Raw genomic sequence first — 27,308 nt, 5'->3', positions numbered from 1 at the left:
ACGGAATTGCCTCCAAAAAAACTGGCACATCATACTAGGAGGAAGGTTGCATTAGTCTAATTTGCTATTGCTGGTGGCTGTTTGCTTGCATGGAACATGTGAAATTTACATGCATGCTTGATGTATTTGGTTTAATTTGTGACAGACTTTAGGAAACTTTGAAGAAAAAGTTATACATATATTGTGTTCTGTGAAATTAGAAATAACCAAATCCATTTTTTTTCCACTTCAGATTCTATAAATGCCTAAATAGCCTTTATCACTTTGGTGGAATCCACTAAAAAATGAGAAATTGCAGCCAAATGTCAGAACAGTTGATCAGAGACACAATACCCCTCATTATACATGGTATAGATGCAAAGGATAAATTCATTCAGTGACTTCATATGCCTGTGATCTAAAAAGATAATAGCGTCTGAGAGAATAAAAGACCTGAAGTGATGATATTCAACACTGTTTCAAGCTGGTAATAATGTAGATAGGTTCGGAGAGTTCATAATCTAACTTTCATCAGTAAATTCCAAAAGAAATTTCAGGCTTTTGTGTGCTGTAAGACAATTATTTAACTAAAAGCTTAAAAAAAGGAAATCTTTTTAGTTAATTTAAAGTTCCTACAGCCTTAAAATAAATTTCTTAAAGAGATAGTTCACCCAAAATTGAAAATGTATGTACAATATTTTCTGTTTTCCTTTGTTTCCACAAACAAAGCTAACATATGACTTTAGAAGACGAAGACCAATTTAACAAAAAATTTTTTTTGGTAGTTTAGTGTTTACATTCATTAGGTGAAAAAGAGTGGTCATGAAGAATATTAAAAGATTCTCTTTTCGTTGATGAAAGAATTTCAGTTTTTTTTTTATTTCTTAGTGAATTATTCCTTTAATCTTTTAAAGAGGTAGTTCAACCCCCAAATTCTAGCAATTGTAGATCTGGAGCTTCTGCTGCTCAGTATTTTTCTACCTTGCCATGTAATTCAAGAGTATTCATATTGCCTATAAGAACATAGATTCTAATTATAATTTTGTTCTTTTCATGGTGGTGTGGTTTTTCAGAGGAACACTGAGGCAGAAACTGTTCACACAATCAAAACTGCTTCTAACTCCACTGTTGTTCTTGAACACCAACAATGAAGTAAATCAGAAGACAAAGAAATGCATTTCCGCTCATCCAAAGTTTGGTGTTCATTTAAAGCCAATATTTCAAAGGGATAAATGGAATTTCATACAATTATATTGGTCTCAATGAAAAAATGAGATCACAAACATCTAATCTGAACAAACAGCAGAAAGGATGGGTATTTAATGATTTGTACATGTTTTGTAATGACAGGTGTTATGTCCTGAGTTGATGAATAGTAGTTGTCACTTTCTAAATATTAGACATGGTATTTGCCTCAGGTCGCGAAATGAAAAGCAATTCACCTTGGCAACTGAGGCAGTTAATCTGAAGACCTGAATGTGAAAAAGGACTGTGATGGGCCAACAGAAGCTGTCAGTTCCATTTTAGAGGTGCAGTGCAGCAATTAGAAACTATTTTCAAAATGCATCACATCTCCTGGCCAGAAAGAATAATCTAAACAAATGAAAGATAAACCTGTTCTAACTTTCTGGAAACTCTTTCTAATGGGGAATTAGATAAAAGAGAACGTCATGGACATTAATAAATCACAAAAATTAAAAATTATTTATAATATTAGACCCTGGACGACAAAACTGGGTCCTGTTTTATATATATATTTTTTATTTTTTTGAAATTGAGATGTATATACATCATCGGAAAGCAGTAGAACAATATTTGGCCGAGATGCAACTATTTAAAAATCTGGAATCTGAGGATGCAAAAAAATCTAAATACGAATGAGAAAATCACCTTTAAAGTTGTCTAAATGAAGTTCTTAGCAATGCATATTACTAATCAAAAATAAGTTTTGATATATTTACAATTGGAAATTTACTAAATATCTTCATGGAACATGGTCTTCACTTAATATTCTAATGATTTTTGGCTTTAAAAGAAAAAATCTGTAGTTTTGACCCATAGGCTATTGCTATAAATATACCCTAGCGACCTAAGACTGGTTCAGGGTCACATATTTGCACAAAACCAAGAAAATGTCGTTCATGTTAAATGAAAGAGGGAAATTGTGACTTTTTTCAGCTCACAAATCAGACTTTGTTCTTGGAATTTTGAGTTTATGCATCACAATTTGGAGTTTCATAATTGCAAGATGTAAAATTCTGAGATTTTTTTTTTTTTTTTTACTTTTTGTCTCAGAAATTTGTACTTTCTCTCTCTCTCTCTCTCTTTTGTAGATGTTAGTTGTTTGTTTGTGTTTTAATTCCATGATTAAAACAGGCTTCCATATAAATATGATGCTTATCACCTAAATGTGGAAAAACAGTTGAACAAACTCCTATAAACCATTGGATGAGATTCCTAAATTGGCCAAAATGGAACTCTTGCAGAGCTTTTTTTGGCTCATTGAAGACAACCCTTGCTGCTGCATTCTGGATCAATGCAGAGGCTTGACGGTACATGCAGGAAGTCCCGCCAGGAGAGCATTACAATAGTCTAGTCTGGAGAGAACAAGAGGTTGGACAAGAAGTTGGGTTGCTTGCTCTGACAGGAATGGCCTAATCTTCCTAATGTTGTATAAGGCAAATCTGCAGGACCGAATAAATTATGTGTAGGGTTAGGTTTAGGGGTAGTAATAATGTTGATCCAGAATCAACAAAAGATGTTGATCCAGGAACATGTCATACTTGGCAAAATCACGGCAACAAGCGAGTGCAAGGAGGCTTTTTTTTCCTTCAGTTTTTCCAGATGATTATTACTTGGAATGTGTCTCCTTTCATTTCAGCACTTCAATTCAAAGGGGCAGAACTTAATCACTGACAACTAAGATTTGGGAATGGAAATGAGCTTTAATGTGCTTATTATATGAGCAGAAGTAGACTTATGAGATCCTGATACATTTTTTGTGTTTTACAGTATGTGCTTCAAACCAGAGCTCGATGATCGGTTGTATATTTTACTGTCTGCATGCTATTAGAATGAATTATATTATGCATTTATATTAAAAGCTTTTTTAGTTTCCAATCTGTTCAATAAATTAGAGAATTTTAATAGTCTTTTCATGGCATGGAATTTCTGAAACTTAACTCGTCTGGAAATGAAAGCAACTGAATGAGTTAAGCAGAGCAAAGCAGAAGACCTCGCTCCCAGCAAAATATTCTCTGCAGTTCAAGAGCAGTCACAAACAGCCAGGAGTTGTTTTCTTGTCGATCAGATAAGAGCTTTTGTGGCAGTGGGAGGACTGTATTTTCAGTGACTAAATAAACTCATGATTGTGCCGCTAAAAATATTCCACCTTGCATCACACTTGCAGTGTGAAACAGAATTGGTTGACCTTGCCTATCAGAAAAGGCATGTGACACATTCCTCACCTATAAATATGTAAAACTGTTGCCAATTTGTTTGCAAATGTCTTAAGTAATTGAATTTATAACGAAACATGTTCCGTGGGCCATTTGCTTCAATTCATGTCACCAACTCCATGCAGATACTTAAACAAATTCAAAACAGTTTGACATCGTTTGTATTATGTTTGGAAATATTTTAGTTTTTAAGTTCAGACAAATTTAATGTCATTTAACCGACTGTTTTAATTGTGGTTATTTTCTGTGAAGCTTTAACAAAGAGGACAGGAATACATAAAAATTGTGAACATATAGAAGCTAGAAGATTTATTACAAGTGTTTGGTTGTTTGACAGGGAGCTCATCTGAAGCAATCAGATGATGTTTTAATCAAACAGATCAATAGATCTTCTTCCATGACCGTAAATACAGCTGAAGGGGCAGCATTGGATTCCTCTTTTGTAGGCTTGGGTGAAACACGTCAAAGTCTACTTTCCTCACTCTCTGCAGGTAGTCCTCCAAAACAACCTGAGAGACAGAACACAAAGACACTCAGAAGCTATTCATTTTACTTTTTTGAAAGCCTGGAGGATGGTACATTATTGAAAGAACTTACAAGTACAAAGAAAAAGAATGAAAGGCAAAAAGGATACAGCTGGAAATTTAGTAGAAAGCAGCGACACAACACAGCCATGCATTTTACAAAATCTATTAACAAAGTGTTTAAATAAAAATTGATATTGTGGAGTTGAGATTTATCTGCATTTCTGTATAAATGTGTTTAAAATGTGCTTACAAAAAGTTTAATTACTTTAATAACACTCAAAATATATTTTCTTGTCTTTGATCAATATACACAACTGCTAAAAAAATTGGAATCAGTCAAATATGTTTAATCTTTTTGAGTGTCTAATTCTCATTAAAGCTGGATTTGTTTGAGCTAAAATACAGTAAAACAGTAGTGAAATATTAGTTAAATATTATTATGACTTAAAATAACTGTTCTATTTAAATATATCTTAAAATGTAATTTATTCCTCTGATGCAAAGCTGAATTTTCAGCAGCCATTACTCCAGTCTTCAGTGTCTCGTGATCCTTCAAAAATCATAATAAGCTGATTTGGTGCTTAGGAAACATTTATTATTATTATCAATGCTGAAAAGAGTTAATATTTTAACAAAAACACTCCCAGGAATCTTTGATGAATAGAAATTGTATTTGTACTTGCTGAATAAAAGCATTTCATTTCTTTAAATAAATAATATAAAAGTCTCATCGCCCCCAAACTTTTAAACAATATAGTTATCCATGTAAAATTTTGCAGTGCAGGATGGGAGGACGCATGTAAATCCCTAGGCTACTGACTTAGCCAACCAGTCCTGTAAAAATGGTTTTGTGTTTGCAATTCACAAGAACACCCGAGGGTTCACATACTTTTTCCTGCAGCTGTAAATTAACCCAAATACAAATTACAACCCTCAAATGCCAAACCTTACAGTAAATTCCTTTTGTGAGAAAACAGTTACGATTAACACCAGCCAAACCAAGTGGAGCACAAAGTGTCACTAAACGGCCTGCTGTGAAGCAATGGCTTTAAAGAATACGAATGACAGTTAAACACAGGGATGTGGAAATGGAAAATAAGAGCAGAATATTACAGTGATAGGAAGTGAAATAAAAACGCTATCCAGGCCATTTTGTTCACAGAAAGCATTTCACTGGTCGAAGCAATTGAAACACTGAAGCATCGACAAACAGGCTGAAATTGGACTGAAAATTTCAGACTGCTTCCCTATGCTTTGCCTAATATGTTATTCCCCCATCTCCTCTTAGACATTTCTTCCTTTAAGGGAAATTACTGTAAAAGAGTAAAAAAGGCTTAAGATGTGTAATCAGACCATCAGCTGGTAGTGGTGCCTTCAGGGGGCAGGAGTCATGTGGGTTGAAGAGGCTCCACCTCTTTTGGAGGCAGAATGAGGATAAGCCATGAGCTTCTCTGTGTCACATCACATTAGTGAGGCAAAGGGATGGGAGAGGAGCTGAAAGAGATGAAATTACTCACCGTTTGCAGGAAGGCAGGCATGGCCACATGTGGAACGTTCTCACTGAATGATCTAGCCTGTAAGACATGTAATAATGAGTTAGGATATAGGTACTCACATAGTACATCACACAAACCTTAGGTAAATCACACAGTGAAACAAATTAGGTAAAAAAAACCTGGACATGTCCAGATCATATTTCACCTCCACATAGAAAAACTATATAAATATTCTTTGAAAATGTAGCATTACTTTATTTTCATGACAGTTCCATTATCATTCTCAATGATACTACTGTATATGCTTTACTTTTTCTCATCTGAAATAGTTTTTTATTTTGTAAGAAGAACAAGATTTTTTATTTTCTTTTATTTTTTATATTTATATAAAATATAGTACTTTCTCATTATGTTTTCTTTTCTTTAATACAGTGAATCTTTTTTTTTATTATATTATAGTAATGAGAATCACCTATACAGGATTTCAGTATTATGGGGGGAATCATGCTTAACTCTCACGAAAATGATCTCACATTGCAAAAATATTGTATTTTGGCGTGGTGAAAAGTTTTCATGAATTATAACCCAAAATTTGGTCAACATTTACATTAAAAGTATCAAATTTCAGTTTTCCCCTTGTTTGTTTATTAATTTTTTTTTTTTTTTTTATGTGGTCCTCACCTAGGTCATTCGTGCTAACTTTGATTCACACCATATATGCAAAGTGGGGTATGCATTCCCCATGGTTACACAGAACTTATAATAAATTCATTAATGAGGAGAGGGCAACAATCAAGGGGCATCAGAGCTGTTGGTGGAGGAGGTGTGATAACACTTTTGAAAACTCATGATGTTAGTATGCAAAAAGAAAATTACTGGGGAACATAAATCCCAGTCAATATCTAACCACAGATATTAAACTGAAAGGATTTTCATACGTGCTGGAGATGGACATGGGCTTGGCTGGCAATGTCATAAACAACATCCCTGATGTTCTGGTCCCTGCTGCCACGAATGAAGTCCTCTTGAGACGCGCCATGCTGGGTGAGAAACAGTGAAAATGCATTATCAGTAACCCTCTGCTGATAGATAGAAAAATGAGGTTGATGACACCACAATTTTTTCCTTAACCTTCCATATTTCAAGCTCCATTGCAATAATACAATCTTTTAAAATCTAAAGGAAAAAAAACTAAAATAAAGAATTTATTTAATAATAATGACAACTGATTATTACAGTCCCTTATTTATTTATTTAATTGCATAGTGATGTAATCTTATTACTATTAAAAAATATTTTCTTCTCATTACTGTAATAAAAGACCTCACTCACCAGTAATAGAAATCATTATTAAGTTTGTAATTCTATTATTATTATTATTATTATTATTATTATTATTGCATACATTATGATTATATATTCTTTTATTTCCTTTTATTTAAATCTTTTTTTTATTTTGTTAATTCATTTCAGTACAACAAAAAACAATATATACTGACAATTGCACTTTTATTTTGGCAATTTTTGCTGTTGGCTACTGAAAATTGTGAGGGGGAGGATGTGCAAGATTCATGAAAATAACATCACAGTACTGTCATGGGGTCAGGATCACCAGCTGAAGTGCCTTTGAGAACCACCAGAGGGCACTCAATTCCATACCTCTGTCACTCAGTCTTGGACTTAATTTCCAATTATCCTTTGTCCCGGACTCATCAGCACTAATTGTTTGCACCTGTGCATCATTAACCCTGTCTGCTCACCCTAAATATAGCCAATTTTGTAATTTATTGTGAAGTATTGAATGTGCCATGTACTGCATTTTTGAGCCATTATTTCCTGTTTTCATGTGTCTTGGTTTATTCTGCCAATTGTTCTGGATTACTCTGTTGCTCTTTGGACTGTTTTCCTGGTTTATAATTTTTGCCTGCATTTGGATAATGATTGTGGATTACCCTCTGAACTAACACTGCATTTGGATTCTCAGCATTCATGTCTCATGTTCATGACACACATAGGCATAATTTCACAAAATTTTCTTTTGGATTTTGGGGTGAGATATGACCTAGTCATTTCTTGACAGTTTTCATGAGATTCATCTTTATTGATTTCCCAGCATTCAACAAAAATACTTAAACATCAGAAAATTTTAGTATGCTGGATGAAAATGTGAAAATCTGCATGCAGAACATCAGTTGATGTGTTTACTCCGTATCCCAAGACTATTATTGAAATCCCACTTAGTTGTATTTGTTCAACTACTGATTCAAACAATGACAGAAACAAATGTAAAAATTTCCATCACTAAGTGTTGCCTGTGATTGTGCTGCCTGTGATCTGAACAAAAATGAATAAATAAAAAGTGATCAATAATCACTGCAGAAGGTTTCATTTAGTATCTAATTTTAAAGCCCATTGTTCCTCAAACAAAAGCAGTATCTAAGAATAAAGCATTAACAAGGCAATCAACACAATGAACAACCAGAGAGTGTAATTATCGGGAGGCTAGAAAAACTACATTTAAGAAAACAAGAAATACTTACAAATGAAGAAACATTTCTTTAAAATGTATTGTATTAGTGGGCATTTGATAACCTCCGAAACCAAATATGTCCATATCGTTTATGGCGAAACAACAGTGCCCCCTTTAGGTGAATGTGCAATCATACTGCAAAACAATCTACATAACATATTTTGATCTTAATACTGTACACTGACTCTAGCTGAGATTAGTTAAGGGTAAACGACAGATGAAATTCTTTTCTTTTCTTACACTAAGGGCACAATCTTCTAAATCCCAAGTCTAATGGCTTGTTCGTGCTGAAATGGTGACAGATGGCTGGAACAAAGCCCATGGGTTTGGGTTTAGTAGACAAGAGGGCACTGGAATGGACAGCTTCACCCACATATATGCTGTCTGGCACATGAATTGTCTCTAGTTCTTCACTAGTCCCTCTGATGTTAGAAAAGCATGGAGTTACAGACAGAAACAGAGATGACAAGGTGACAGCAGATTTACCCACCAGCATGCAGATGTCCATTGGCAGGTAGACCTTGCGTCTGCTGCTGTTGTATGGGGTCGCCCGCAAGCAGGTCAGGATGCCCTGGGCTTTGCCAATGTGGCTTGCGGCATGGTCTGAATGGACATTTTTCACACCTACATCAAAAAAGTTAAACAAAGTATACAGCTTTATGAGACCAGTTTTAAACAGATTTGAGTAAAATAGTGAATTTTCCAATTAATGCATAAATGAGGCATTTATATAGAGCTTTATTGTGTACTGCTGTACACCCAAAGCACCTCTGTTTAACATCTCATCCAAAGAATGGTGCTGTTTATATTATAGTATCCCCATCACTATACAGGGGCGTTAGGACCCACACAGAACAGAAGGTGAGCACCCCCTGCTGGTCTCACTAACAACTCTATTTCAGCAGCAGCAGCAGGAGTTTTCCCAGGAGGTCTTCCATGCAGGCACTAACCAGGCTCAACCCTCCCTAGCTTCAGTGGGTAACCAGTCTTGTGATACAGGGTGATATTTCTTGCTAATCTAAAAAAAAAAAAGTGTCCTCAAATTATATTTTAATGAGTCTGAAAAATCTAATATTCCTCCTTTAAAACTATAAAATTATAGTTTCATAAAGCAGCAAATTAGCATTTACTGTAGTTTTATTCAATTAATTGCAGCCTTGGTGAGCCCAAGACTTTCAAAAACATCAAATTTCTTACCTCTAATCCTTGAATGGTAGTGTATATTAAAACTCTACTAGAAAAACCCAGTGCAAACCAGCAAATGATAAGCCTTTAAGCTATAATAACAATTGTATTCGTTTCTTTTCAAATTAAAGCAATTAATTCAGTTATCCTTTAGGTGACTAAAACTTTGTTGCATTTTTTCCATATACAATGAAAGCAAATAATGACTGGGGCTGTTAGGACATAACATTCTACCAAACATCTATTTTGTATTTCACACGGTCAAGTGCAACGCAAAGGATGTGTAAATGACAGAATTGCAATAATTTTTGCAAGATCTACTTCTTTAAGTTGGAGACCAAGAAAAGTCTGCTCACCGAGTGTCTCCAGCAGCAGGTAAAGAAGAGAGGATTGTGTGTTTTCACCATAGGCCTCCAGCTCTTGAAAATTCCTGTATGCTTTGTCCTCCATATCTTTCTCCTTTTCAAAACATAATGTTTTAAATACAATTGCTAGAGGACAGTATAATGTGCATAATGACTCACTACATGACTATTAATGTCTAGAATAACCATGTATGTCACACGCACAGCTTTAAGAGTTAATCAATCATTTGAAGAGAACTTTCAATTATTTTCATTATTCATATTTTAGGACAAATCTGATTACGTACTCTTTCAGATATGATCCTTAACATCCACCTCCTTGTTAATGTGTGCTTCCACACTGCCTGAGAACACAAAGCAGTTTTAGAATATCAGTGCCAATGTATTGAATGACGCTGTGATTTTTAAATTATTATTATTGTTTTATAATTCAATGTGTCCTTGCAGATAAAAAAAATATATATATAACAACCCCAAACTATTGAATGGTAGTGTAAATGATGACAGAATCTTTCTTTTATAGTAGTAAGACGCACTCTCCACAGTTCTGCACTGACGGGCTGGACTGGAGGGTCATCTCTGTAAATATCCTCCACGGCGCTCTTCCAGAACTGCAGTCGCATTAAACCAATGGTTTTCTGAGAAACAGAGTCCTTAATCTAAAAAAAGAAGAAGCAAATTTATGAGCATATATGAGTTTTTCTTTAACAACAGCCACTTTTATGTTTCAAGACAAGAGTTGGTTTTCACACAATGATACACAGTTAAAAGGTAATTAGCTTAAAACAAACTGAATAAATGAGTTTGTGCATCGTTGCACTCAATAGCTGGAATACCTGCCTGTGCCAGTTCTACATTGAATGCCCTCAGTGCCAGTGCAGAGCGACGAACAGCCTCAGGAAAAAGCAATGAACACAAAAATCCCTCATAGTCCCTTTTCCTATTGGTGACAGCACAGTGTTATTCACTCAGTGTGTTCTGTAGTGCCATTAACCTACATTTACAAAACTAAGCCTAAATAGAGACCGAAATTTCTGTAAGCAGAAGACAATTATCACATAAAGACTACTTTATAAGGGACAAAGACAAATATTTGTAAAATCTCAAGATTTACGCTAAAGTATATTTGCCAAGTTTAATGTTTCATTCATGTTGGTTTCAAAAAACATTTTGTAAAATGTTTATAGAATTTCCTACAAATTATTTAATGTCTAAAAATGCAAAGTACTAAAATGATTTCCCTGCACACTGAATTTATGTTGTTTATATGACATGACTTGATCGTAATTTTCATTAATGAAGAAAGTCCCAGAATATATAATTTAAAATCATGCATTACATTTTTGCATTTCAGATTGTGAATGAGAAGATTTATTTCATATTTCTTTTACACTGATACATCACCTAGACATTTCTAGGATTCATTTGAACAATTGACATCAATTTTAACCATGGAAAATATAATGTTTGTATATAATGCGATTTACTTAATTTAAAGAAATAGTGTCTCGCCATTTATCAATATTTTTTTTCAAGTGAAGTGACATTCAGCCAAGTATGGTCAGTTGGAGAGTAGTTGGGGGTTAGATGCCTTGCTCAAGGGCACCTAAGTCGTGATATTGAAGGTGGAGAGAGAACTGTACATGCACTTCCCCCACCCACAATGCCTGCCGACCCGGGACTAGAACTCACAACCCTTTGATTGGGAGGTCCAACCCTCTAACCATTAGGCCAGGACTTCTCCCCATTTCAATTTGACATACAACAAGAGAAAATTCAATTTGGAATACAACAAGAGAAAATACTCTAAGGTAGTCTGGGATACATATCTACCCGGTTTGCTTCTACGTAAAACTAAGAAGAAAAAAATCGATTTTTAAACTAATAACTTACCTTACAATATCAATACAGTACTGTTCATTGTGCTGTCCTGTTGTTAATGTTCTTGAGCACTTGATCTCTGTTGGCCTCTGTATAAATGTGAGATAGGGAATCTTTATGTGGAGTGAATTTTTGATGGTTAAAAGTCCATTTATTATGTTTATACTGGATGTCATTGCTAACATCATGCATCCATGTATCCTTGAGCTGTACCTCCTCCTCTAGCGCGTGCGCCATATTACAACTCCCCAGTAATCAAACACTTCTGACAGTGCGTTCCGCGTTCGAATTAAGTTTAGTTTCGGAGTGAACCATATCATTTGCATGTCACTTAAAATGTAACGGATTTTAATTTGAATGCAGTTTACATGTATGAATTGTTTAGCAGTTATTTGCGCTTACATTGCGTGAAGAAATGATTGACAGATAAAATCATTTGGCGTGATCATGTGATCCGCATTCGCATCATATGACCAGCACAGATGAAAGTCCTTTCACCGAAGAAAACGGATATAACCGGGACAGTAACTTGTTTTATTTTATTGTATTATACGTATGTCTTATGGCAACGTCGTCCGTGAATTTCGTTCACATTTCTTTGTTTTTAATATGTTTGTCCCAATTTGTCCTGGTGTCCTCTACAGAAGACATGAATGAAAAATATGACTTATTTCATAAACAAAAAGTCATATTACGATTTGAAAACCCATGACATTTTTCTTAGATGTTTTTTTTTCTTTTTCGAAAATTAGCTATATTTAATATAAAATAATTACAAAATATTATATTATTTCCCTAAGAGTACCAAATTATGTAAAAATGTGGCATGTATAGTCTCAGAGAAATTCACTAAAATATAAAGTCACTGACTTGAAAATAATATCAACGCTGTGCATCAACATGTAGAAACAATGTTATAAATGATATAACAAACCACTGCTTTATATCTGTTCTTCTTATTTTTAAATTAAATTATATATATTTATAAATGTTAAATATGTGTGTAAATGTTTATAATATGTAGTTTTACTTATGGTTTGGTAATCAGCATTTTTTAAAAGAATTTTAATGTTACCTAAATGTAATAGTTTAAAAACAGTGCCCCCTGGTGTCTGTGTTTTTTTTTACCATTTACTATAATATAGAAACTTTGAAACACATTGGCAGATTAGCAAATAGTTATTTTGAAGTATTATTGGCTAAACTAGTTTTCATTAGGTTTTGTGTACACAGTACAGTACCACACTCCCAACTAAATCTATAGTTAATTTGCATATTGATCAACCACATGCTGAACCCAGACTTGCATAAGGATTGTGCAATTCAAGATTCAGCATCTGCTGCTTCTCTATTGAATTTTTACTCTTTGCTCAGATAATGTTGTCTTGGGTTTAGACTGAGAAGTATACAAAACAACAGGTGTCTTTCAAAGAAACGTGTGTATGAAAATGTGCTTAGGACGATGTAGGATCTAGGAGAGGGACTCATTTTCTCTGAATCAACTAGATACATTTTCCAAGTTAACCTAACTAGCTTAACAAACACATTTTTTCCTCTTTATTTTTCTAATTTAATCAGAATGTTAATTTTCCACAGACATTCTTTGGATGATGACCTCTTGTTACCCTACACCAAATCCCATGGCCCATCTCATTCTCACCGCCACGTGAGGGACTGTCAGCCCATCGCTCATGGCAATGTAACCCACGAAACCTGGGCAGCAAGCAAAGACTCGACTTCTCCAGTGTTCAAGTCAAATATATTCATCTCCGACATCACTGATGACTCTGGCGTTCACAGACGGGTGAGCGGCCACATCACAGAGGTGCACGACCCACTGAGAACTGTGTCTGTTCTGGAACCAGGAGGCCCTGGAGGGTGCAAGCGGAGTCACAGAGAGCTGGTGGAGCACACTGCCAAAACTAGAAAGTGCCTCATCGCCCAGAATGGAGGCTACTTTGACATTGACAGCGGGCAGTGTTTTGGGAATGTCATGAGTGATGGGAAACTGGTGAGGAACAGTGGAGGAATTCAAAATGCTCAGTTTGGCATTCGAAAGGATGGGACGCTCGTGTTTGGGTAAGGACACAGCCCGAGGTCTCACTGTCACTCTGCAGTTTTTCTCCTGGCCTGTGTGATGTTCTGCAATACCACAGTGTTTGTTTTTGTGTGGAGTCCCAAGAAACAATAGAAAATTGAGCCAGTCTTTCCTGGATGGGTGCTGGTGTACTTTTGACCTCACTATAATTAAGCTGTGCTAAATCTGTATCACACCCTTAAAGGGATAGGTCCCAAAATGACTTTCTCAATTCTCACTTCATGTTCTTCGAAATCATATGATATTTCTTTTTCTTTTGTGGAACACCAAAGATGATGTTTAGTAAAGTACACTTGAGTGCACAGTAAGCACAAAGTGCTTTCCTTTACTGTAGGGTGCTCAACCTAAATTTGGATGCAGAATTTGGATGAAGTAAGTCATGGGATCAAAGGGCACGTAGAACATCTGTTTCCTAAAATAGAATCTTTACAAAGACGTGGCAATATTGCATGACTCACCAGTGCTCTTAATAATAGGAAGTACTTTGGAACGTCGTGTACCCAGAGTGTCTCAATTTGTCATTCATTATGAGGTTAAGGGCCTTTAACCGGAATGTTCTGACGTTAGGTAAGGTGTTTATATAGCATATTTGGACATTCACCTGGATGAGCTTTAAGGTATTCAAAACATTATTGCTTTAGATCTTAGTGTAGTCTGTCAAGTGTGGTTCTACTGGGCTGTGATGTAATGTAAAGTTGTTATTATGATTTTTTTATGCATAGGATGCAGAAGAATTGATTTAGAATGGCAAAGAACTGATTAAAACGTCAGTAAAGACGTTTGTAATGTTCCAAATAATTTCCATTTCAAACTAATTCTGTTATTTTTTAACTTGCTTATTTTGAAAGTATCCTGTAATCCTAATATGTGGTGCAACTGTTTATATCATTCATAATAATAGGAAAGGTTTCTTAAGCATCAAATCATCATATATCGAATGATTTCTGAAGAATCATGTGACAATGAAGACTGGAGTAATGGCTGCTGAAAATTTGCCAGCATGAGAATAAATTATGTTTAAAAAGATATTAACATAAAAAAACAGCTGTTTTAAATAGTACAAATATTCCACACCTTTACTGTTTTAGGAGATTCTTCAACAACAGAAAAGAAAATTGTGCCTATACAGCATATTACTGGAATGTCTTGATCAAAGACAGGATGTTTAACCAGACTTAAGAATAGATCTTTAACCATTAGGCTATACCTTCTTAATAATAGGAAGTACTTTGGAACGTCGTGTACCCAGAGTGTCTCAATTTGTCATTCATTATGAGGTTAAGGCCTTTAACCGGAATGTTCTGACGTTAGGTAAGGTGTTTATATAGCATATTTGGACATTCACCTGGATGAGCTTTAAGGTATTCAAAACATTATTGCTTTAGATCTTAGTGTAGTCTGTCAAGTGTGGTTCTACTGGGCTGTGATGTAATGTAAAGTTGTTATTATGAATTTTTTTATGCATAGGATGCAGAAGAATTGATTTAGAATGGCAAAGAACTGAATTAAAACGTCAGTAAAGACGTTTGTAACGTTCCAAATAATTTCCATTTCAAACTAATTCTGTTATTTTTTAAACTTGCTTATTTTGAAAGCATCCTGTAATCTTAATATGTGGTGCAACTGTTTATATCATTCATAATAATAGGAAAGGTTTCTTAAGCATCAAATCATCATATATCGAATGATTTCTGAAGAATCATGTGACAATGAAGACTGGAGTAATGGCTGCTGAAAATTTGCCAGCATGAGAATAAATTATGTTTAAAAAAGATATTAACATAAAAAAACAGCTGTTTTAAATAGTACAAATATTCCACACCTTTACTGTTTTTAGGAGATTCTTCAACAACAGAAAAGAAAATTGTGCTATACAGCATATTACTGGAATGACTTGATCAAAGACAGGATGTTTAACCAGACTTAAGAATAGATCTTTAACCATTAGGCTATACCATCTTATCTTTCTCTGTCTCACTTGCTCTATCTTGTGTATATTTTAGCTATCTGTCTGAAGATGACGTCCTGGATCAGGTAAACCCCTTCGTGCAGTTGATCAGTGGGGTGGTGTGGCTGCTGAGAAACGGTGAGATCTACATCAATGAGAGCATGCAGGCAGAATGTGACAAAACCCAGATGACCGGTAAGATTAGACAAGATTCTGTCTGAAGTGTGAGCATATGATAAGCTTCATTATCTGGCTCCCTAAAATTCCTCCCTATATCAGAAAAACTGTATCTTATACAGTAGTTCAGGTGCTCAGTCCTGTTTTCAAACACATCTGTGCTCCGAGCTTATGATGTCAAATTCAGTTGGTCGTTGATCTTTTATTTTACAGGAAAATTCCAGGAATTTGTGGACGTGATATCTGCCCGTACGGCGGTGGGTCACGATGCAGAGGGGAAACTCGTCCTCTTTCATGTCGACGGTCAGACGCGTGTAAGAGGGTGAGAATGGACTTTGAACCTGAGCAGATCTCAGCTGTTTATCACTGTAAACATTGAGTCTGTCTGTTCAGGCTACAACACTAAATAACCCAGAAGGAACCGTTGCAAGATTTATTGCTCAAAAAAACATTGCAAAAGCAGAATGCTTTTTTCCAATTTTTTTTCCAGAGGCGCCATAATCATGATTTTATTAGCTTTTTATGCACTTTGAGTTGTAGTGTTAATCAAGTTCCTTGCAACAAACTCATAATATATAGTTTATTTTTCTTTCTTTTTTTTTTTGGAGAGAATTGAACACTTTTTTTTTTGTGAAGATATATCAAACGGACTTTAAAGACATTTTTAATGTTACTAAAGATTTCAGTTTCAAATAAATGCTGTTCTTTTGAACATTTTACACTCATCGATGAATTCTGAGAAAAAAAATGTAATATTATGCAGCACAACTGTTTTAGAATGATGTATATTATTAATGTTTTACAATATTAATGTTTTTACTTTAGAAAAACATTACAAAAAGAAATAGAAAAATTTAGTCTTTCTGGCCCTTAATTAAATTGACTTAAAAATACCAGTTCCCTAAATGAAATTAAATATGCATTAGATTTATATATAAATAACTTATTATGGTTGGTTAATTTGCATGTTGTTATGGCTGTGACAAAATATTTCAGCTTAGATTTAAAACCTTATTTAAACCACTGTAAGCCATTTAAATCCAAATGGAGTGAGTGCACATTTGTAGTGCACTGCACACCCAGAATTCTGGTACAGTTTAGTTCTTTCAGTTTAGTTTATCATGTGTTTAGTGAACTACTGTCTCTGCAGAATGAATCTCTGGCAAGTGGCAAAGTTTCTGAAGGAACAAAATATCTTGAACGCTATCAATCTGGATGGAGGCGGCTCAGCCACTTATGTCCTCAACGGATCCCTGGCCAATTACCCTTCAGACCACTGGTGTGTAAATGCAAAACTACACAGTAACAAACAAACAGTGTGCTGAATTTTGCAGTTTTATCTCAACATTTTTGCCTAAATTAAAGCGACCTTCCAAAGTGGCGCTGTCCACGGGCCGTGTCCACTGTACTGTGTGTTCACGAGAGGCTGTGCCAGCCAGAGGACTGCAATGGACATGGGCGCTGCGTGGAGGGCCAGTGTGTGTGCCGGGAGGGCTGGAGCCGCCCAGGATGTGCCAATCTCACATGCCAGGCTGAATGTGGAGAGCATGGGATCTGCACTGAGAGTGAGTCACTCTTGTACACTCCTGTATATCACAAAAGGACATTATGGTCAAATTTTACTTGAAGCTTTTTTTAGTGCATTAAGCCTTGTAATGCACCTTAAAATGCATTGTATGATTTCATTAATAATTCTAACCACTGCTATAATACATAAAACATTCATTCATTGTTACACCTTGAGAAAATATAACACATTCATTCTTATATTAATACTTATGATCACAAGCATTATTCATCGTAACATTCATTATGTCTACATTTCTGAATACATAACTAAGTAGCCATGTAATGTAACTTGTATTAATGTATAACTGTAAGTTTAATAAAAAAAAACATGACAAACAAGTACCGTAATTACAGAGGTAACAAGAAATCTGCAAATATTATAATGCATTTTAACTCTGGTCACAGATATTTATGTAAATGTATAATTAATGCATGATATAAAGTAAAGTGTTAATGACATTTGACATTGATTTGTTTAAGGCATGTAGCTTATACTGCATCCATTACATTAGAAGGAGCATATTGCTAAAAAATAACAGATTTTGACAGATTGTTTGTAGTTAGTGAATGTTTTAAACAGAGAAAATGCTTTTGCATTAAAGGTGGTATTTAAGTTTTTTTTTGATAACTCTATTTTTTTCTATTTTTCTTGTCTTATCCCTCTCTCTGAACAGATGGATGTGTGTGTGATTCTGGATGGATGGGTTTAAACTGTAGCCAAGGTGAGGGTAAATCTGACTGTCACACAGATTTGTACCATCAATAAGCTCTTATGTTGTTACAGTCAGTCAGCAGTGGTGATTTGAACTATTTTAAACCAATATGTTCATCTGAGCTTGGTTTATACTCCTCACAGTATGTGCAGCAGGATTCTATGGCGATGGCTGTAAGCAAACATGTGCATGCACAAACGGAGTCTCATGTGATCCTGTTCACGGATGGTGCACCTGTCCTGCTGGTCTCCATGGAGATTTCTGCGAGCAAGGTATGCAGTCCAATCTCAATTAGTTTTGGAATATATTAAGCAAATGCACATATTTAACATGTATGTGTCCTGAGGATTGAGTGTGCTCGAGTAAGGTAATGAAAAACGTGAGAAATATATATTTCCAGGTAAATTAACACATTCTCAAATAAGCACAAAAAATATTTAACACACACAAATATTAAGTGATGTGAATCTTAAATTGGATGAAAGTTTCCAGAACATATTTTTAGTCAACCCTTCTTAATTGTAGTGCAATTGCCTTTAGTATTGCATGCAATGCTGTTTTAGATTTTGATTAAATATATCATATAAACCAAAATCATAATATTGCTAAGTACTTAAGAACCTGCTAAGGCAAGTCTTATTTGCAGCAAATCTATGAAAAGATGAACATAATCATGTCTCTGCTCTCTTTGTTGTCCCAGAGTGCCCTCTTGGATTCTATGGGCTGAACTGCAAGCAGTCATGCCAATGCCACGACATGTGCCAATGCAACGCTGTCACAGGAAGCTGCAACACCACATACCAAGAAGAGAGAAACATCAGCCTGAACAGAGGTGCTGTACAGATCTATTAGCACTCACACGACATGTAAACAACACATTCCCTCCCTATGTTACGTCTCTATAGATCAGTTTAATGTTCACACTTTCTCAGCACATAACTCTCTCTGCTTATAGCTTCAGCCATCAGCATTCCTTATAGTCCTCCTATATGTGTGTGTGTGTATGTGTCTGTCCACACTTCTCTACTGTGGAACGGATCATGCAAGTTGACCTAAATATTTCTCACCAGCCTTTTTCACTTACCTTTGGGGTGATTTTTTTGTTTTTACAAGGACTGTTCATTTAACCCACCAATTTATTGAAATTAATTATTTTAAAAAAAAAAAACTGATTTACGCAGATTCCTTTGATAACAAATGTTCCTACAATCTGAAAAATTAAACCATGAAGAAAAAAATATTGGCAATATAAAATTAAGATAATATAATATAATTGCCAATGTAATTTCTTTTTATAGTAACACTTTTTGTAGGCTTGAGTTTTTCAGGCAGTTATTTCCAGTTAATTTGATTAATTTATTAGCACATTAAGTATATATATTTATTAAAATATAATCGATTGACAGCCAAAGTCTCTCACGATTTCTCGGGGTGGGGAGGGGTTGTGAATTTTTGGAACATCAATTTTTGGTCTCTTTATTTTTAGCAGGGAGTCTTGCACAATCTAATGCAGGCTTTCCAAAAGCTGCAACTGATGAAAGGGGCAGTGCAAGCTGTATTAGATCTGTATTAGACAGTAATGGGTGCAGAATTTTTTTTTTAATTTTAAGGTTCAGAGAGAGAAAATGGTTGTAAAAGCTCAATTATTATATTTTTTTTGTTTGTGCTAAAAGCTTGATTTAATATTATAATTGAACTTTAGGGAAAAAGGATAATAGATACATCTTAATATTTTCTTGATATATCTTAAATAATATAACATAAAAAAATAAGTTTCCATTATGAATTGTTTAGGTGTGGTCAAATTTGCCTTTTTCAGCAAAAAACCAATACAAAGCTGCTTCTGACTTATCTGTGAGCTGTGCTTAATACATCACTATACTATTGACATAAGACATTTTTTGTCTGCAAATTTTGTTTTCTCCACACTTTCAGTAATGTGACCGCACCTTCACTCTAGAGCCACATTTGAATATAAAAAAAATAGGAATTTCAGTGACCATAATACAGCACTGATTTACCAAAAAAAAAAAAAAAGAGTGAAATCTTAAGTTAGGATAGGAGGGACAGGAGAAATATGCCTGTAAGGGAGAGTTATTGTCCTAACAAGGGATTTGATTAAATTTTTTATTTTTTTTCCCACAATCTTTCAGCCGGTCACTGCCTGGCTGCCCAGATGTTGAGGGAATGGAGACAAGAGGAGGAAGCTGAGTATTTATCTGAGTAAGTGCTCAAAAACGCACCCAAACACACACACACACACACACACACACACCCCACCCCCCATAACAGCAGCCAATATTTGTCCTCTCGCTGCTTCTTGAGACATGGGACAAAGCATAACATTTTGTCACATTTAATTAATTACTATGTGTCATAACTGTCAGATACGAAAGTGAGTTTCACGTAAAATATTTATTATGAATATTTACAACTCTAGCATGCAATAACAATTTTTAAAAATAATTAATTTAGCATTTCACATATGCATTAAATAAAGAAGCTGTTTTGTTTTTGTGGTGTTTCCAGTTGGTAATTAGTCTGAATCAGAATGATTCCATTTAGAGTCCTACTCTAAAGGGGGAAATGTGTCTAAAAATCCAGAATAATTTCTTTATATTTTCTGAAATAGAGCTATATTCTGATTTAAGACCATAAAATAGTATTTTAAATAAACTAAAATATATATCAAAATAAAATTATATTTATATTATATATAAATATATAATGTGTAAAATTGATATATATATTCTAAAGAAATAAATAAACAATATATATTTTATATTATAAATATAAACTAAATATAAAATATACATAATATAAATATACATTATTATAGATGTTTTAATCTATGTGAAATATTAAATTGTGGTCTGAGGACAGGTGGTTTTGCTAAAGAAAATCAATCACAATGGTCCATTTGTGATAAGAACATTCTAGTGATCATCTCTGGTTCCTTTTCAGAGTGGAAATTTTGCTATTTTAAAAACCAAATGTCATGTACAATTATATGACATATTTTTCCTATGCCTTAAAGCCACAGTTTCCACAACATGAGAAAAAAAAAATCTGTTATCTCAAACAGCTTGTCATGTATACCATTCCCTATCTGCGTGTTTGAGTAACGTGATTATTGCCATGGAAATTCACTCTGACAAATTCCAGGCCCTTGTTTAACAGAACAGGCTTTCGGACAAGTCTGAACCAAGTGCCCCGACTGTACTGGTAAACAACTCTGCAGCAGCGGAGTGGCGCAGATGAATTTATTAGTCAGCTCGGCCTTTCACATGCAAGTAAGGGATTGTGTGGTGTTGCCATGGTTGCAGTCAAGTGCTTTGAGGAGGCTGTGGGCAGCAGCGGTGGAGTCAGAGGTCAAAGTGCAACTCCTCACCCTCAGAGTGTTTTGTTTATGTGTGCAGACAAAGCTGGCTGGTTATCTGCGCTATCCTGGCAACGTCGCTGCTGGCCAGCCTCGCCGGTAACCTTATCCAGACGTGCAGAAAATGCAAAGCGCGCGGGCAGAGGGCGGACTACTCCTACTTGCCGCTGGGAGAGATCAACGGGTTGGTGGAGAGAAGCAGAGGACAGGGGACAAATTCTGGGACCGCTCTTTTTCAGAAAGAAGACTCGGACTCCCAAGACTCCTCATAATGTGACCGTGTTTCAAAATGTATGCATTTGTGCTGGTTCATGCAAGCGTGCCATCCAGTGAAGCGCTAGCTAGCCAGTGCAAGCCCTCATTAGTCTGAGGACGAGGAAAGGGTTTGTTTGTTCCTGCTGTGAATCGATGAGCTTTTGGAAGGGCCTCTTCGTCTTTGGATTGGGGCGTCCAAATTGGTAATGATGGATATTGAGATGGGCGTTATCGTCCAAACAGCTGTCTGTGTGGCTAAGTGCGTTCAGTCTGTAGACACCAGCTCAACAGATGCCAAATGCCTTGATAATGCAGTTTGACTGCATTTTGCACATTTCTTGTTTGTTTGAGAACACTTTCATAGTAGCTGTTAGCAACAGGTTTCTCATGTTAAATCATTCACAGTTTAAAATACTGTTTTGTTGACTTCAATAAAGCTTTTCATTGTGGTCCTTAGGAGAGAAGAGAACCAAGAAAATGACCAATATCACCACACAGAGTTTTTATTGACAGGATGGCCCAGTTGTTCCACCTGTTGCCATAGGAACGGACAAGTTTTGAACTATGAACTCTTCTTGCAGAATTCTTCCTGCAGGAACTTGCAACACTGCTGTTTTGAAACATAGTTTTATTGAATTATTTTTATTTTTTTATCTGCGGCACCAGAGGTCATTCAGTTTATTTTGATTCCACCCCATAGTCCCTTTGTTTCTGTAAACGCCTTGCCAACTGCTTCCAGCCTTATCATGGTGCTGTTTTGTGTGTTGGCTTAGGCACTTGAAACCAGCCATAGAAACACATTATGTAAAAAATAAAATAAAATAATCAAGGCCTGGATTGTTTTCACTCTCTAGGAAAACAAGAGAAGGACATTTCGTCTGTGCTTAGCACAAAGTTGCTCTTTTTTTCTCTGTTCTCAAGCAGTGAATCTGGGCTTTTGGAAGAGATTTGAGTAGAAATGTTTTGTCTGGTTCTGTTTTAGCTCTGAAGCATGACGCAGATATTATGGAAGAGGAACATTTACTCAGGACTGTAGTTCCTGTGTTGTTTCCTGTTTAGCATTAAAATAGAATTAAGCCTGTCTTGTTTTAATAGTTTAAACATTTCACAAGCAAACACAGAGACATGTGGAAGAATGAATCGCATTAACCCATCAAAACATTCCAGATCATATTAAATTACACATCAACTGAAATAAATAATAATACCCCCCCCCCCCCCAAAAAAATATTATATATCCTGTTTGTTATTTTTTGTAAACTCTCATAGTATTTTAATAACAATTATGCACATTTTCTCTGCCTACTTTTCATCACTGTAATGTAAAATAATCTATTATTTTTCTAACATAAATAATTTTGTTAAATCTGTTAGATTGTAAATTATTTGTAAGAAAAACACCTAGATACAATACAATAATAGGAAATATTGCTTACTTAATTTTATGATGCACAAAAATATCTGAATGGATGACATTTTTCATGCAAAATATAATTTATTTCTGTTGCTGTTGTTGTTATTTTTGAGGGGGAATTTAGCTTGTACATCTTTTCACCCAGAAAGTGATGTCCTTAGTTACAGAGTTACAGAAATATCATTTACAAAAGGTGTTTGTCTGCAGTGTGATACATTTGACTGTTTATTAACTTCCACCTCGCTCACTGCCTGCTTTGCATATGTTCTTCACTGTGAGCAACCTCTATGCTGATAGCCTAAAGCAGTCAGGGAAAAGGCTTGAATGTAGTTTTTGATTTCAATCTAATCATGCAGGCAGATGAGGGTACTTGTAAGTCCCCGGTTCGGTCATGATGCTAATCAGAGCATCTGAGGCTGCTGACACTCATTTTTAGTGAGTGAATTTGTAATGTTGTGTGTACTTTTGTTAAATGATCAAAATTGCTATTAAAAGAACATGCATAATAAATTATAGTAAATTTTGTTTGTGTGATTAATGTGTGATTAATCTCTCTAATTCAGATTATCTGGTTGCTCTCAGGTTGGCTTTTATTTTTATATTGCATATATGTTTGTGCCCAAAATGGCTGGTTTTCCCAAAATGAATTTACAGGTCAAATTTTTATCTTCCATACACTGGATCAGTTAATAGAATTTGGCTGTAATGAACTTATCAGGTTGTATACAGACTTTTTTCAGGCCGCTAATCGAATGCATTATCTGTTTTGAGATAATGAATTCATCAGGTCATTGAAGCACACAATTGGTTGTCATTGCATAGTCTGCAAAAGGTGTGTTCTTTCAGAGAAACGTTAAAAGCCTGTATCTCCTGGGTGTGATCAATAGAACAGATGTTCAGGAACAGATGTGTGTCACAGAATGTGAAGATAAGGATTTCATTGTGCTGTTCAATTTTGTTTAAAAAAGTGGTTGTTCCTCAAGTTTTTTTGATTTCAACAAACAAAATGTTTTGCTTCATCGTGTTTCATTTAATTTCGTGGTCATCACAGGTCACCTTTAACAATCAACAAAAAGACTAATAAAAGCCATCGGTCTGCTTTGTCTTTTTTTATGATGGTCTTGAATTTTCACTTTTTTGCACTTTGTGATTTATAACTCATCTGATTTTCATATTTTACATCCGACAAGGATGGAGTCAAATGAATCAACCAATGAGACACTGCGATTTCCCTCATCTAAACAGATTTATATTCCTCTCAAACTCAAAAAAATAAATAAAAAAATGGCACGATCATAACTACAAAAGAAGTACAATACTGTACACCAGGAGGAGATTATATCATACGTTATATTCAATGATAAGGAACATCTCCCTCAATGTGACATTTTAAATTTGTTCAGAGCATTTTAGGCCTCAATTTGATGCATCATGCTGTAACTATTTTACTCCATGCTTTAAAGTGTTTGGTATGCAGAAGAATATTTCTAGAGGTGCATGATTCCTATGACATTTTAACTGCAGTTTATTTACAAGCCATTAATGCAGTCAGACATAACCACAAGACCTGCAGGTTGTGACTGACAGGATGTCACGGCTGACAGCTCACTGACTCACACACGATTGTGCCTCCACCTGCCTGTCTGTCCTCTTCACATCATGCAATCCTCTACCCAGATGTCACACTGTAAGCTTCTTTGCATCATCATCTGTCCTCTTGATCTCCCTCCACCCTAACAGTCACACATGGGCCTTTAGATGCTAAGTTTCAGTCTCCCTTCTCATTTTCAACTTACTGATATTAGATATCACCGAGGATTCTCATGTGTTGCAATGTGATGGTTCAGATGGTTTCAAGTGAACTCTCCTAATTCGTTCCATAGCTTGATATTTGGGACCATGTACATATGTATACAATTACATATGCATTCCATATGTTTTGTCCTTTAGTGCAGTGCTTTCTAGTAACATTTGTGACTATATGGTTGGAATTAGTTCCTAAAATTGCTGTATACTAGCAGTTCATATAGAGCTGCATAATTTAGGCCACACTTACAGTAAATGACATGTTACTGATTTCAGCTCAAGTTCACAGTAACTTATAACATTACCTATTTGACATGTCCAGAAAGTGCCCAAATGGTGCTTTCCATTGTTATGTTTATTATTATTATTTTAAATGTAATCCGTATGCTTGTTCTATAGCATTTCTTGAAAATAAATGACATTTTGGTAAATTTTGATAATCTGATATTTAATTCAAGATACATTTTGGTGACATTGTAAGTTTATGCAATGTGTTTGGTTTTTCAGTCTGCTTTGTTTAACCTAAGTGTCAGGTAGTAAACCAGGACATTTCAGAGAGCATGTCTGTGTACTTAGTGCTTTTTTGTGATTAAACTCTTCGTCACACTCCCCTTTTGACTTTTAGTTTCTCCAAGAAAAAGAGGCTCTGGAAATGCCACAAAGATTCTGTGACATATTAGTTTCATCATCCATGGACGCTTGTATCACATCAAAGAATGACTCACAAAAAGGTTACCACTGAGAATATATGTATGAACTTGTATAAAACCCGCCACAGAAACTCCTGTCCATTTGTGAGATTATATGGTGTTAGTATCCCTCACAGCCTTGTTTTCAATTGCTCATTTTATGTCAAATTAAATAACTTGACTATGGTTTATTGCACAACGGCTTGGTACATGCCCTAAACCTTTTTACATCAGAGTGTCATCAGAATTACATCAGAGGGTCAAAGTGTGGACCTCTGAACAGTGGATAATATGTTGTTTAGATCAGGAATGCTGTGGAATCATAATGCACATATTGGACAATATGTTCTTTTATGGCTTGATAAGAATCAGTTCGGACAAGAGATCAGAAATCTTAAAATTTCTTAGTTTGGGTGGAATTAGGCATGTGCTTTGCTCAGATTTTATGATCTCTGAGCTTCATTTTATAATTTATCAAATAATAACCTTTTTTTTTTTAGTAAAAATGTCAATAGCATGCAAAAAGTCTCACTTCATCCATGAAGTTACTTTTTTACAATTTTACAATCAGTTAGTGTTTTGCTACCACTTGAGACAAGGCCTGTCGAGGTCAGGGTGGGTTATGGCTCATCTTTATGATTTAAACCCGAGTGAGCAGGTGTGACTTTGTTTTGGAGGGTAAATAAAGGAAATATACAGAAACAGAAGAAAAACATGATGACAGCGCATGAGAATGCTGATTCACTATCACATCATCCTAGGGGGAAAATGGATGGTTAGAACATATCTGTGACCCGGGACCACAAAACCAGTTTTTCGTCGCTGGGGTTTATTTGTAGCAATTGCCAAAAAAAAAAAAAAAAAAAGTTTTCGATTTTTCTTTTATGCCAAATATCATAAGTATATTAAATGAAGATCATGTTCCATGAAGATATTTTGTAAATGTCCAACCGTAAATGTAACTTAATCTTTGATTAGTAATATGCATTGCTATAAGAGCTTAATTTGGAGAAATTTAAAGGTGATTTTCTCAGTATTTTGAATTTTTTTTCACCCTCACATTCCAGATTTTCAAATAGTTGTATCTCGGCCAAATATTGTCCTATCCTAACAAATACATCAATGAAAAGCTTATTTTTTCCGTTTTCTGATTATGTATAAATGTAAATTTATAAAATGTTACACTTAAGACTGGTTTTGTGCTCCAGGGTTACATTTATCCAACAGGAAGATTGTCCCTCCTGTACATAAATGGGACCAGTATTGTGGTCTGAAAAAGTGGAAGTGGACTGATTGGATAGGAAAGGAGAAAAAGGTCTGTGTCAGAGAAAGAACTCCAAACCAGGAAAGAAAGTTACATTTTATTCCCATCCCATCCCAATGAAAAGGTCATCTGTCTCATTTTGAAGGGAAGACAGGACAAAGGGTCCAATTATGTAGTATATCCAGTAATGCCAAACCTATGCCTATTTTATTTAAAATATATATTTAAGTATATTTAAAATCCATTAGAATATTTGTTGGTATATCACTTAAGACTTACTGATAATTGAGCTTTATTTGGAGTATTGCACATTTCTTAATATTAGGCCTAAAATGTGTTTTAATGTCACTGGATTATATGATCTCGGTATAATATAAGTATTTAAATGCAAGATATTCAAAGTGTACCTGAAGTATACTCGCAGTAGTTCCATTTTGGCACAAATATTAAGCATATCTTTAGTTAGACCTCAGCACTACAAAATTAATTGTTCCAGTTTAGTAGACTTTAAATATACCAGTTTACTATACCAAAAGTAAAATTGCAGGATATTTTGATTAAGCACACTAGGGATT

General features: G+C 35.1%; 2 protein-coding genes across 6 annotated transcripts; one reads left to right on the top strand and one right to left on the bottom strand.

Moving 5' to 3' along the window:
- Window positions 1–3,722: 3,722 nt before the first annotated feature.
- LOC113059304 (NADH dehydrogenase (ubiquinone) complex I, assembly factor 6-like) lies at window positions 3,723–12,038 on the bottom strand. Of its 5 annotated transcripts, XM_026227695.1 has the most exons (10): window positions 11,635–12,038; window positions 11,434–11,510; window positions 10,381–10,480; window positions 10,077–10,199; window positions 9,828–9,884; window positions 9,532–9,634; window positions 8,481–8,614; window positions 6,399–6,500; window positions 5,482–5,538; window positions 3,723–3,946 (listed from the first exon to the last, which is right to left on the bottom strand). In XM_026227695.1, the coding sequence occupies exons 1-10, from the start codon at window positions 11,656–11,658 to the stop codon at window positions 3,818–3,820; spliced, it is 906 nt and encodes a 301-aa protein (XP_026083480.1). In that variant the 5' UTR covers window positions 11,659–12,038; the 3' UTR covers window positions 3,723–3,817. The 5 variants fall into 5 exon arrangements, with proteins under 5 accessions (XP_026083480.1, XP_026083481.1, XP_026083483.1 ...); XM_026227694.1 differs by lacking the exon at window positions 3,723–3,946 and adding an exon at window positions 4,671–5,381 and having other exon boundaries at window positions 11,434–12,038; XM_026227696.1 differs by lacking the exon at window positions 10,381–10,480 and having other exon boundaries at window positions 11,434–12,038.
- Window positions 12,039–12,985: 947 nt separating this feature from the next.
- On the top strand, window positions 12,986–23,498 carry LOC113059303 (N-acetylglucosamine-1-phosphodiester alpha-N-acetylglucosaminidase-like). Its single transcript, XM_026227693.1, has 10 exons — window positions 12,986–13,500; window positions 15,523–15,662; window positions 15,858–15,966; window positions 16,795–16,923; window positions 17,010–17,209; window positions 17,888–17,935; window positions 18,070–18,198; window positions 18,627–18,758; window positions 20,080–20,149; window positions 21,346–23,498. Exons 1-10 carry the CDS (start codon window positions 13,001–13,003, stop codon window positions 21,575–21,577), a joined length of 1,689 nt encoding a protein of 562 aa, XP_026083478.1. The 5' UTR covers window positions 12,986–13,000; the 3' UTR covers window positions 21,578–23,498.
- The last annotated feature ends 3,810 nt before the right edge of the window (window positions 23,499–27,308 follow it).

This window comes from Carassius auratus, chromosome 41 (assembly GCF_003368295.1).
Source record: "Carassius auratus strain Wakin chromosome 41, ASM336829v1, whole genome shotgun sequence".
Lineage (NCBI taxonomy): Eukaryota > Metazoa > Chordata > Actinopteri > Cypriniformes > Cyprinidae > Carassius > Carassius auratus.
Note: the sequence above shows the minus strand (reverse complement) of the source record. Positions and strands in the feature narration are given on the sequence as shown.

Excerpts from the sequence above, each read along its gene's own strand:
- LOC113059304 (XM_026227694.1), bottom strand. The coding sequence starts at position 11,609 with ATGATGTTAGCAATGACATCCAGTATAAACATAATAAATGGACTTTTA. Across the intron at positions 9,635-9,827 it reads TAAGGATCATATCTGAAAGA|GAGAAAGATATGGAGGACAA; the intron begins GTACGTAATCAG and ends TGTTTTGAAAAG. Across the intron at positions 6,501-8,480 it reads CAATGGACATCTGCATGCTG|CATGGCGCGTCTCAAGAGGA; the intron begins GTGGGTAAATCT and ends TTTCTCACCCAG.
- LOC113059303 (XM_026227693.1), top strand. The coding sequence starts at position 13,001 with ATGTTAATTTTCCACAGACATTCTTTGGATGATGACCTCTTGTTACCC. Across the intron at positions 13,501-15,522 it reads GATGGGACGCTCGTGTTTGG|CTATCTGTCTGAAGATGACG; the intron begins GTAAGGACACAG and ends TGTATATTTTAG. Across the intron at positions 18,199-18,626 it reads TGGAGATTTCTGCGAGCAAG|AGTGCCCTCTTGGATTCTAT; the intron begins GTATGCAGTCCA and ends TTGTTGTCCCAG.